Source organism: Phytophthora cinnamomi (assembly GCF_018691715.1).
Source record: "Phytophthora cinnamomi strain GKB4 chromosome Unknown Contig16, whole genome shotgun sequence".
Lineage (NCBI taxonomy): Eukaryota > Oomycota > Peronosporomycetes > Peronosporales > Peronosporaceae > Phytophthora > Phytophthora cinnamomi.
In genome coordinates this window covers 1,515,984-1,528,968 of record NW_027150949.1, presented here as the reverse complement: position 1 = coordinate 1,528,968, position 12,985 = coordinate 1,515,984, and the positions used below count along the sequence as shown (strand labels likewise).

At 50.1% G+C, this 12,985-nt stretch overlaps 1 protein-coding gene across 1 annotated transcript; it reads right to left on the bottom strand.

Annotated features, from left to right (window-relative positions):
• Nucleotides 1-10,554: 10,554 nt before the first annotated feature.
• IUM83_02523 (TKL protein kinase) lies at nucleotides 10,555-12,240 on the bottom strand (the record flags this gene model as incomplete). The annotated part of the gene is made up of 3 exons (XM_067926449.1): nucleotides 10,555-10,998; nucleotides 11,072-11,106; nucleotides 11,190-12,240. The coding sequence occupies 3 exons, from the start codon at nucleotides 12,238-12,240 to the stop codon at nucleotides 10,555-10,557; spliced, it is 1,530 nt and encodes a 509-aa protein (XP_067796782.1).
• Nucleotides 12,241-12,985: the final 745 nt, after the last annotated feature.

Below are 12,985 nucleotides of genomic sequence, written 5' to 3'. Positions count from 1 at the left end.
GTGAGAGTCCCACGCGATCCTGCTGTGCGTGATCTTCGGCGTCCATCAGTTATCGCTCGAGCCCCTGGACCTTCCGTTAGGTTATCCGTCCAGGGGGGGGGGGGGGGGGCTCAGCGTCGTCCCTTCTTGACGAATATGCGTCCAAGATTAGGATGCACAGAAGCAACTTGTGTTCTTGAACGCAAAACGAACTCTGTTTGATCTTATGTCTCTTTCCTATCCCTTTCCATGGGCTATATTCTTCATTTACCTTGAGGGCCTCTGGATTCTTCAACGGTCTCCTCTGCTCGTGTCATCTCGTATCTCCACACACCTTTTTAGGATCTCTTGACGTTTGTATACCTGAGCGTGATCTCGTAGCACACACGCATCGCTTGATGTCGGAGAGACTTGGGACCTGACGTCGAGATCTGCAGCACCGCCGACACTTCGGGCGCGGTTCGGCTATCTCTCCATAGTGACGCCAAGTCATCTTCGGAACTGGCGCTTGCGCGTCATCCGGTCACTGTCGTCGCTGATCGGGCACGTTCCTGGGGCGTCCGTCATTGCCCGTCGCTTGGACTTGCCTTCATTTCGGATGTCCACAGTCAATTCGGGTTGGCTTTGGGTCTTTCTCCCTGAACTTCATCTATTCAGGCGGGGTACCTTCCGATTGGGTGCCATTCGGGTGGTTTATCTCCAATCCGGGTTGCTGGCGACCCCGCGATCTCAAGCGCTCCACGTTGTCTCACTGCTCGACATTCGCAAAACTCGATTGGGGTCTTCTCCAGCACTGCAACCTGAATGGTGGCTACCTTCGGGGTGTATGTACTTCTTCCAGGTGTTGGTGGCTGGGTATCTTATGGGCTTGGTTAATGGTGGTATCAAACGTAGTTAGCGCTGCGGCTAGCAGTGATGCCAACACGAACCCCTTAGCACCGACGGGCAACACCTTGTTAATCACAATCGGCACCACACGCTCCGAATCAATAACCACACCGACATGCTGGATGGAGTAGTGGATACCCATCACAGCAATGCCACCGCTGAAGGCCCAGCGCAAACTCAGGAGCACCATAGCCAAAAATGTCTGCGACCGCACTTCACGCTCCGACTTAGTCGCGAGCACAGTTTGAAGTCCAGAACCACCGGGCCCCGACGCCGACCGCATAATTTGCAACAATGAGTATGAGGCTAGGATTGTCACTGATGTCGGTGGATACTCCGTCCCAGTCAAGGGGGGTGGCACCTCGGGGTACATTCACCGAGGGCTCTTGACTCCTTCTTTCAGGATACCCATCGTCAAACAAGGCCGGCGTTTGGACTGAGTGCGGCTCGCGCCTCCGAACCGGTGGGATTTTACGTTGCCAGGCATCCACATCTCCGCAACTACCCGCTTGGGCGTCCCATTCGTACGCCATCCTGGGCGTATCTTCCATTCTCCACACAATCACACATTCTTCTCAGATCGGCCAGGTGCAGCTGCGCCTGGGTCACCTGGATATTTTCCAATTGCCTCGTGTCAGTGCGATCTTATTTTGAATGCCTCGAAGTACCACATCTTGCGTGACTCAGTGGACCACTTGGGATTCATGCTGACCCCGAACGGTATTCAGCCTCAGGCAAAGAAGGTCGAAACCATTCATCAGATTGCCGAGTCTCGCAACAAGAAGGAACTTCGCAGGTTTCTCGGGATGATCTCGCACTTCAGGGAAATTGTCCCATACAAATCGGCGCTCACAGCGAAACTCAACAGGTTGGCATCCAGGAACGTTCCGTTCGTCTGGACACATGAAGTGACGGAACCCTTTCAAGACATCAAAATAGCACTTGCGCACAATCTTTGGTTGACTTTTCTATATTACCGTCGAATTGTTCACGGTTTCGCCGACGCTAGCGGTCGTCAGATAGGAGGAGTGCTCGTCCAAGGAAAGCGTATCATCGCTCTCACTCTCTGATGGACACCCAGTGCAAGTATTCCACTATGGAATGGGAGCTTCTTTCGGTCGTTGAAAGCCTCAAAGATTACCGTACAATGCTTCATGGGTTTTCTGTGACCATCCACACGGACCACAAGAATTTTCTCTACCCGCAGGAGTCATCACTTCGAGTAAAGCGTTGGAAGTTGCTGCTCCAGGAATGCCGCCTTTCACTGCAGTACGTCCCCGGCGTTCAAAACATTGGTGCAGATGCCGGCTCCGCTATGACTATGTGAAACAAGCAACCGTGGATGAACTTCTTTCAGTTGAGGAGGAAGAAGTAGCAATCGACGGCGCCGTGCTGAAAAAAAAACATCAACTGGCGGACTTGACCACGAAGGCAGTCATCACTCGACTGGCGCAAAGTGCTGCTGACCCTGGTTATTCGTTGCACGCGGCACTTGGAGCAGTTTTGGTGTATACCAAGAAGCGGGTTGTTAGCCCAGCTTCTCTTCGAAATTATATTGTGGAGCTTTATCGCGAACACTTGCTGCATCGTAGTGCTGAATAGCAGTTTCGGTCCATGTCAACATTTCGGTGGTCTGGCATGGAGACTGAAGTAAAGCTGTACGTCACAGCGTCACCAAGCGAGCAAGCGATCCAAGTTACACGGTGGAAAACAATAGAATGAGCATCTACCACCGACGCCACCGACTAACGATGATAGCCCGTTTGACGTGGTGCATGTGGATCTCGTCGGTCCGTTGGAGGAGATAATACCACCTCACTGCAATTGAGCACCAATTACGTTGGTTTGAAGTCACGATGCAACACGGCCGTATATCAGCTACGGCAGCGCTCAGCTTTGAACGGTGCTGGTTGTGCGACTATCCGCGGCCAAGACATGTGATTTATGATAGAGGACTGCAATTTACTGGTGAGGAGTTCCAAGGTCTCCTCCGGTCGATGGCGATCAAGGCCAAATCAATATCAACCAAGAATCCTCAAGCAAATGCCATTTGAAATCGTGTTCACGTGGAAATCAGCAACATTATCCGCTCTAGGCCAGATCTCAGAAGTCAACTCGAAATTGTTCTCGGTTACGCTGCCTACCCTATTCGCGCGAGTTACCACTCGGTGTTGCGCGTTTCTCCAGCCCAGTTGTTTTTCGGATAAAATACGATCACTCGGCAGCCCCATTTCGCAAATTGGAGCTTCCTCTCAAACCAAAATTTCGCGGCCATCATGCAAGAGAACGATCGCTAAAATCGCCGCCGAATTCAGCGTTTCTACCAGTTCGGTGACCAAGTGATACTTCGAGTTCCATCTCAAGACCGCCGCAAAACGCAGGAGGTCGCGAAGAAATCATTTCTCGTTAAGCCAGTTTTCGACAATAACACGGTGCTTATCGGCAAGGTCGCGACTAAACATCAGACGCACTTTTGCCTGCTAAAGTGTGTTTCGCCATACAGGAGAATGGCAACGTCAAGCTGACAATTCATCCCTTTCACTCATTCTCACCCTGTTGCGCCTGGGTTTAATGGATAAATTAGCTCGCCAACTTCCCCAAGTTCAAGGCGCCTTAAGGAAGCACACCCAAGGGTTACATGTCTAAGGTAGCTAGCAAGAGGATAGTCTTCGTTCCTGATCAAAGGTGGGACAGATCAACCACTGGTCAAGTACATAGAGTCAACATAAATGTCATACTTGATTACAAAAGGAAGTTGGACTACCAGCTGTAGAGCTTGGAACACTTAAAGACGGCTTCGGGCCGAGATTGCAAAACCAAAAGTGAGATTGATTGAGTAAGTTTTATCTTCTAGCCTGCCTACTATGCTCTCTTGTTGGCAAAAAGAAAACCAAACATCTGTGGGAATCGAACCCACGACCTTCGAGTCAAAGACCCGGTTCTAACCCACTAAGCAATACAAACTTGTGCAAAGTCATGTACACCCTACTCCTACATATGCAAATACTATGCACCCACACACGCATCCACGCAGCTTGAACATCCCGACGCGCTCCCACGCGCTCGTGCTCATGCACACACAGCCTGCGCGTCTGATCTTGAGCATTGGACGCCGCCACAAAGCCTCGCACACGCGTAGAGGCACGCACACACACGCACACACATGCACACGCACGCATATGCACACGCACGCACACACAATGGCGCGCCAAGTGTGAAGCCACACGCACGCATCACCCTTTAACAATTACTGCATATTACTCTGTTAACGGTGTCACACCACATGGTTAACACGTAAAACGACAGTCAGTCCTTCGGAACCCGGTTGGTTCGTGCGCTCAGCAATTCTGCATCAGTGTCAAATTTGACGAGTCAAGAGCAGTACCAACTGGGACAAGGTGTGGCGTAGCGGCGGGAGCCAAGGCGAGACTGGACTACGAGGCGAAGCTGGACAGCAAGGAGGCGAGGCGGGACTGTGAGGAGGCGAGGCGATGGGGAGGCAGAACGACGCTAAATATTGGTATGTATTGCTCTATCCGTCCAATAATTCCACAAATTAGTTTGTTAAACATTGAGTCACTGGTGTAGCCCAAGCATATCTTTATTACCCTTTAGATTAGCTTCGGTCGCGGCTACCATCCCTATAGCCGCCTAGCGCAGCGTCGGTGGCGCAGTTCGCGCTGCATTGCAGCAACAACTTTGCGGTCGAAGTTGCGCACGGATTCCCTCGTGGGCTCCCACTGAACTTGGATCTCTAGTTCTCCCTCTACGAATCGCTGACCCAACAAAGCGGAGTAGAGATACTCTGCCCCCGAGCTTGCAGGGAACAGCCTCGCGCGTGCGTTGTCGCCGGCCGATCGGTGCGTAGGTACAGGTGGAGCCCTTGTGCGCATAGGAGGAGGGGTAGCCGGTGCAGGTGCTGGCGCCGCGCGAGTTCCAGTAGGTCGAATGACCTGCCGGTTTAGAAACTCGCTCAGGACCGGTAAATACGTCCAACAGGAATTTGGTCCAGAATTGAGGCCGACATTGCGGTTAGCTCGATCGCGCCTTCGCTGGTGGGTAGCTCTAGTAGTAGACGTCGGCGAAGCTCCCGACTGGCTTGGTCGGTCATGTACCGATCTTGCACGTGGAGGTGTTGCACGCATAGTGAACGAAAGCCTTACGATCAGACATGATTGGAAAGGGCTAAAAGGCGAATAATAGCTACAGCCTACAGATAATTTTGCATTATACAAAATTGGATGGAGTTTGTTGGTGTATTTTTGTGCTTGTCTATAGTGTGAGAATTTATTTTTAAGCCAATGCTTCTTAATGAAAACCGAATATGCGGCCGTGAGGTTCGGATACCGAACGTTGAAGTGGTTAATGGTATATATCCAACTGGCTGCATACTATATATCTATAATTGCACGAATAAATGCACTTCAGGCTACACCGACCGATTGAAAGCAGGAGAAGTTGCTATTTTTTTATTTCCACTATTTCTAAAGGGGTAGATTTAAGTCCTTATCAAACTTGGTTGGAGTTTATCGGGGTATCTTTGTACTTGTCTATATTTCTATACAAAACGGATTGGAGTTTGTCTGGGTATTTCTGAATTTGGCTAGGGCTTTATTTATAAACCCAATCGACTTACTTAAAACTAACTACAAGTCGGTGAGGTTCTGATTGCGAACGTTGAAGTTGTTAATTTAGGGATCCGATACACTATACACCAGATATTTATACCTAAATATAAATGCACATTCAGGCCTAACAAGCAATTTTTAAAGCAGGTAAAATTGTTTTTCTCGAGGATGAGATCTAAGTTTATATACAATTGGCTGAAATTTGGCGGGGTATTTTCGTACTTGAATATAGTGTCGGGATTTTTTAAGTTATAGCGGCGTACGAAAAAAAAACAATCAGAACACCTGAAGTTCTAATTCCAAATGGTAAAGTGGGTGATTTTAGGTATTTTGGGTGTCCAACTCGCTACACGCTAGAGACTTGTAGATGCACGTATAAGTGCAGCATTAGACTGTATAGATATATCCTAAGCAAGAAAAGTTGATATTCTTGATTATCGTTACTTTTATAGCGGTAGATTTAGTTTGTGCTGCAAGGTGTGGTACCGATAGACCTGTTCATTCTCGAAGTTGTCCGGCCGTGCGTGCGCACCTCGCCTAATGGAAGTTTGCCGAAGCTAATGGCAGCATTTTTGCGAAGGAGTACATCCGTAAGCGAAATTCGATGTCGGAAGATGAGCGGAGGTCAAGCGATACAAAATGGCTAAGCCGGCGTGGGGGCATCGCGCTACGCGAATTATGGACTGCGCTCAACAAATCAGTGTTTATCTATCTAATGCAAGAGACACCAGATTCATCACTCTCTTTTGATCTTTCTGGGATAATAGACGAAAGACGATGCGGTTCCAAGCGCTCGCTGTTTACTAATAACGCATCAGACACAGTCCGTGATGGCGACACCAGCACTCGTAACGAGAGAAACTGGTGTAACTACTTTCCCTGCTGGGATACACAGGCTGCTTTTGCCAACTGTACTTCTGCAGATACACTCTCTGATGTGGCTGGTGTGGCGTTTCCTGGAGAACCCTCTCCTGAACCAAGCGCCTCACGGGCCAAGCGCATTAAACTTACTGACACAGACGCATTTCAGGCTGTACCGGGAAATGTTCGTGAGACCGCCGCGTTTGCAGCGGCCAAATACAGACTTCGGAAGGCACGGCCGCTCTACTACGAAATTGTAATGAAGGAAGAGCTCGTTAAGTTGGAGATATCGTACCACAAGGGCAACATGAGAGGTGCTCTAGATGCCACTATCAAAAGTGTAGAAGGGGCTGTTCATGTTGTCAGATACAAGGATGCTGCTGCAACTCCCCTGGAGGCGTTCAGAGCAACGACGTCGCGTTTAGCTGACCTGTTCGCGACAATAAAAGGCACAACCTGGGAAGCTCCTAACCCCCTAACGGATGGGCCAAGTGAGGAGTTCGCGATAGCCAGGATCAACAACGCTTATAGTCAATGCCGCGAAGGTGCAGGTGCCTATGCGCGAATTTGTCTGAACGGCAGCGACGTTGAGAACCCCTGTTATCAGGCAATCACCGCTGGTTCTCAAGAACGTCGGCGGCGGACCTTCAGCAGAAGTGAGGAAATTACGAACACCCCATTTCCACTTTCACTATCCAACTAATTAAAACAAATAGAAGATAGTATATTGTTACATCATGAAATACGCGTCAATAAGGCTTGATCAACTGGTCTCTATGCGGACGAGTGTATCCGGACTACACAGACCTGAAAAATCGCTACTTTGAATCACAACACTTCGGGCGTTGTCTCGAATCAAATTTAATTCGCCTTCGTCACTTGAATTCCCGATAGCAACACCACCACCAGACATGCTGACACCATCATTGACTGCATCCGGGAGCTCTACGGGTCGAGGTAGCCGAATTGGCGGTTTGTTTGGTTGTCAAGCTGCTCTTCTTAGCTCGATGTCTGCCTTGAGGTTGGCATGTCGGCGAGCTAAACTCTCCACACCAGGGGCAAAGTCGGGAAGATTGGGGTGAAAACCAGAAAAAACCGCGTTCATCTCTCGGTTAAATCGCTCCAGGGGGTTGTTTGTCATACTTCCGGGATTGCGCGTGTATGACTCTTCGTTCCACAGTGCAGGAGAAAATTTCATAATCCATGTTCGGTGAAAATAGTTCCAGAATTCATTCCATTTCTCAGTTGAGTACGTCAGACCGGTAGATGCGCACTTTTCTGTAATTTGAGATTGGGCTCACGCAACGCCTTCCTTTTCAACTTTGAGCTGGGGAATTACTGTAAGCAAGTACAAAACACCCCGCTTCATTGCAAGCTTGCACTCAGCTTCTTAAATTCTGTACTTTTTCATTCTTGCTCCTGCTTGAAATGAATCAAACACCAAATCGGAGATGCGCAAGGGTAGTGGACACGTACAGCGCGGATACTTCCAGCTTCAAAATCGCAGTACACAAACACAGGGTCCATCGAAACGTCGGTAGCAGTAGATGCCAGCCTCATAGCATGGAAGTAAATCCCGCACTTCTTCGAAATACCGAGCACGAAAGCACAGGGGTAGTAACCTTTGGTGGAACGATCGTACGCAGTGAAAACGATACACTGCTTAAAACGAGGAGGAACACAGCGAAAAATTGCATCCACGAAAAGAGAGATTTGTCCCTGTTTCAGCATGTTGAGCACCACAGGATGGCCCCACCCGATAAGCCGTTCGCGAGTTTTGGTGGTCTTCTCAAAGTACGGGTAGTGGGAAAGGAGAAAAATTCGTATCGGTGGCAACGCCGTCGTCGCTGAGCACTTGCGACCATGGAGGAACTCCAATTTGACCATATACAGAACTCCCAAATTCCTCCGCCAGAACCCGATTCACTCGCCTCAAGACGTACTCTCTTGTCAGTCCGATTCGAGCCACGGTTTGATCTCGCGAACCGTAAACCTTAGCTCAGATTGCTTCCCAAAACGCAGCCCGACTTGGTGTCATCATGGGATTGCCATGCGACCCACTTCGCGTTTCATGGGCCAAGTGACACCTTCGGTTATACTCGGCGTGAGGTTGATCTCACCGTCTTCACCAGCCCGTTGTCCACACGTATGGGGCACAAAATTCGTGTACCGTTGAAGGTGCATCACGAAATCGCACTTCCCGCCGCATTTTGAGCTATATGGACTGCATCTGTAGGAAATCTTGTTCTGCGAGTTGTTTGCACGAGTATACTTGGACCCTCCAATCCACCGATTCGTACGACCAATGCGGCTCCCGGCGATAGAGGTACGGTTCCCGATGTCAGTTCCGCCCTCGGGTACTTGAGGTTTTTCCGTACGAAATACTTCCTCATCCACATCACCAAAACCGAAATCGAAATCTCCATCGAAGGTGCTTTCGCTGTTCCCGGCGGACCCGCTGATCGAATCATCTGAGCTCGATAGCGGGTTCAGTAAGTGCTCCATACTGATGTACAATGATGTCGGTGTGGGGGTTGCAGGCCTTTGGTTAGAGGTACAATCGATGCCGTGATCCGCCATATCTACCCTGTTACCAAATACAAGACCATTAAGAAAAGGTGTGATTTCCTCAAAGTGCCTGATACAATCTACCTATCGTAGACAGCGAGTTGACGCGTTGATTTCTAGTCCGTGTACCACTACGGCGGGCTGACACACCGCGGTTTAGAGCTTGGCAGCGTGTAGATCGGCGGAGTCGAGGTGGCATTCTTCTGTTGCGCAAATAAACGCGGGTTTGTTGTGAGCGAACGAGTTCCAGTATAAGAATGAAATGAGGAGAGCAGGAGGGGTTATCCGTTTCATGATGGTGGTTTCAGGCTAAAATTCTTGTCCGTTTTTCGTTTTTCCGTTTTTATACGTTGCTTGCACACAGCGAATTTTCTTTACCCGTCGAGTTTATAAAACTTTTGTGTTTTTACACCCAGTGGATTTGAGTGTTGATACAACTTTGTAGCGGAGTTGTGATAAAGTTTGTATTGTTGCACACAGCAGAATATCAATAGTTGATAAAACTTTTTACTTTAGCGAGCTACAAGTTACGTATGAGTCGGTGCAATTCGGCCCGAGGCATATTTCTTCTGAGTTCATGAGATTGATGCAATTGTGCACGGTACATATTTTTTTTTTACCAGTAGCGATGTTAAGAATAGGCTTCCATGGTAGCAGCTGGCTACCCAAGTGATGGTAAGGTTCAAGTTGACCAAACTTGACCTGACCTGCTATTGACCTGTTTTGCCCTCTACCAGCAAGAGGTGAGCAGGAGGAAGCAGAACAGCACTAGCAGCTATCTCTCAATATCATTCAGTTCTCATTTTACCCACAAGATCTCAAGTGGCGGGGATTGTCAAACCCACAAAATACGTCATTTTACATCGCGATGACCCCAGTTAAGGCGATGAAATAACTATATCTAATGGAACGACTAACTAGATTTCCTACAAAACGTCAAGAGGCACTGGCAGCAACAGAGAGGTTTTGTAGCTAAGAAGCAGAACTTACTTTATGATAATTTTCGGTGGGGATGCCACATTATAAAGTCTGGATTGTAGCGCCCGGAGCTGTGGCAGGTTAAGCTACAAAATCATGAAAAACGTTCGTACGTGCGACACTGTGGGGCCAATAAAAACAAAAAAAATACAATTGAATTGCACTCATTTAAGAAGATCCAGCTATCCAGCTTACTCCGTATTGCCAGCATTCGATCGTGCTTTCTTCACCCCAATCACGATTTCTGGTCAGTAGTTGCCTGGTGGCGATCCAATTTCGTCCACGCCAATGCATTGTTGATACTTGCTGCATTACTGCGCCCACGAACAGTGCCCTGATTTATAGCCGCAGCAGTTTTTTTTATTCAAATGAAGTAGTGCACCATCTCCACCTTTAGGAGGGTCGAACGGGCATTGCCACATTCTCCAAGCTCTTCACCAAACCCAGAAATCCGCGAGTAGCGGGTTTTAGCAGCGCCCTCCTCCAGCGCACGCACAGAAGCATCTGTACCAGCTCATAATCAACTAGGCACACGCGTTCGACCACGCTGCACAGTACATCACCAACGCCACGATTACTTCATTAGGAACTCGATCACAGCTGGATTAGCCGTCTGCACTGCAGAGGCTGCGACACGATGCTCATTTCGGTCTCAGCAGTCGAGTTGATTATCGTTGCTCGATCGCTCTTGTACGAGTTCCCGGTCTGCAAATTTCCTCAGAATTCGAATAGCGTCGGGCAGCTTGAGACGCTCCGTCGGTTCAGCTGCACACAGTGCCTGCACAAACTGCCAGTGTTCGTCGTCCGCAAAGGCTCTTGGACGTGGGAGGAACAGCCCCCGTTTCACTTGGAACACCACGGCGGGGTCCGGACATTGTTGTCCCCATGGGTATTCACCAGTCACAGCTTCAACCACGCACATGCCGAAAGAATAGACATCCGACTCCGTCGTAGGCACCTGGTCGCTATTTTTCATGCATTCAGGGGCTTTCCATCGAACGGCTCCCCCTGGAGGCATTCTCGGACGAGAGTCCGCCGACATGAAGCTCAAGCCGAAGTCCGTCAGCATCGCCACGCCTTCTGCACTCACTAAAATCTGGTTGCACTTCAGGTCGCTGTGGATGATGTGACGCTGGTGCAAGAAGTGCAGGCCCAGAGCAGCTTCGTACAGCTTGCGCCATGCCAGCGACCGCCCTTCTCTCTTCTGCCGATACAGGTAATTATTCAGATTTCCATTGGCGGCCTCCTCGCACACGAAGAACCAGGGACTTCCTTGATCACACGCACCGAAGAAGTTGACGATGTGTTTGTGTCGCGCCTTCTGCCAGATCCTCGCCTCGCGCCGGAACGTGCGCTTATCGTCCTCGGACTTGGGGTCGACGCACTTGATCACGACCTGCGATTCAAGCCAAGTGCCGTGATAAACGGCTCCGAACGAGCCGTGGGCAAACGGCCTCGGTTGGCGCTGTACTTCATATTCCGGTAAAAACCAATTGGGCACTTCCGGCACTCCGAGGCTCGAGAACCGGGTCAGCTTCGTCTGTGCCGCTTCCAGGACTTGCACCATTTGCGGTCCGTAGTGATTTTCGTGCTCTTCGGACTCGTACTTCAGCAGCTTCAGAGCGTCTTCCTGTCGGGCCACACTGCCCAGCTCGCGCAGAATCATTTGCGTGTCGGCCTCTAGCGCTGCGGCCAGATTCTTATAGACCTCTGCCTCCTCCCGCTCCCACTGCGTCTGCCAAGCTGGTTTCTGCAACGGGGAGCGCTGCTTGGAAGCCCCTCCATCCATTAACGCATCAATGTCGGAGTGGAGTTGGCGCAGACACCCGACCACCGTCCGAGTACTGACAAGCCGCTCGATTCTCAACTTCTTCGAGTGCTGCTGAAGCAGCGAATGGAACGTGCTGACAACCGTCAACAAACAAGTCCTCGAGGTCTCCGGAGCGTCAACTCCGAGGTCGGCTAAGAGCTTATGGACCTCCTGGACGCGCTTTAGGACGTGCTCGCTCATCTGCTGCGCTTCTGCCACGCTGGCGCACAGGTCTGGAAGCGTCTCCAGCATTGCGTCTCGTTGCTGCTGCTGGTGGGCTAGAAGCAGCGCCAGCATTTCAGGCTTGTCTTGAGCCAGGTCGAACACGGTGCGACCGCTGTGGTTCGACAAGTCCAGCGTGGCGTTCTTGTCGAGCAGCAGCGCGACGGCATCCTCCTCACCGTTCTCTACCGCGCACATAAGCGCCGTGCAGCCTTCACCGTCGGCTTCGTTAACATCAACGCCGCGCTGGAGCTCGCGCTCAATGCAGTTCAAGTCGCCGCCCCGTACAGCCTCCAGCAAAGCCATTCTCGAAGCGGATCAGAGGAGGATTCCTCTGTAACGCGTCGCGGCGAAATCTGGAATGGCGCAAAAGGACGCAAAGGTTGAGGCTCACGCCGCAGAAGAGACAAAAAATATTTTGCATTGATCCGGCGAGCAGCTCCGACCAGTAGTAATTGGACTGGACTGTAAAAATAGTACTACAGTTTTAATATCACTATAATAAGTAGTTTGTGCAATTTCGTACAATCTGCTACGGTATTACATAGTTGTTCACCCCGTAGGTACAGTACTATTTTGAACTGCCGGGAATCAGGGGAACTGGAAGTGACGCCTGTATTGGCCGCTTGGGCCGTGATCTGCGCGTACGAGGCTCGCCCGCTCGTTCTTCGATCTTCTTCGCAACCGCCAGACAGCCATCTTACGTTCTCAACGCCCTGGTTAGCTCTCAAGGATTTCATTGGCCCCTTTTCCGCCTGAGGTTGCGCAGTCACGATCACCAGCGCTTATAGGGATACGCTCAGTCATTCGAGTTGATTCGCCGTTCAAGACTAATTGTTTTTTTTGTATAAGGTAAGTCGTGAGTTTAAGGCCAAAAACAGATTACCCAACTTTGACAGCCTGTAACTTTTGACCCAAGATGGCTATGGAAACGTTCTTAGGGTGACCGTACCGGTAGAGCTATCCCTGTTCTAAATTTGGCAAGCATCCCATGTGGTAATTGTAGATTTGGCAATGGCGAGTGGAAATCTCACAGCGGTATTGCTATTTT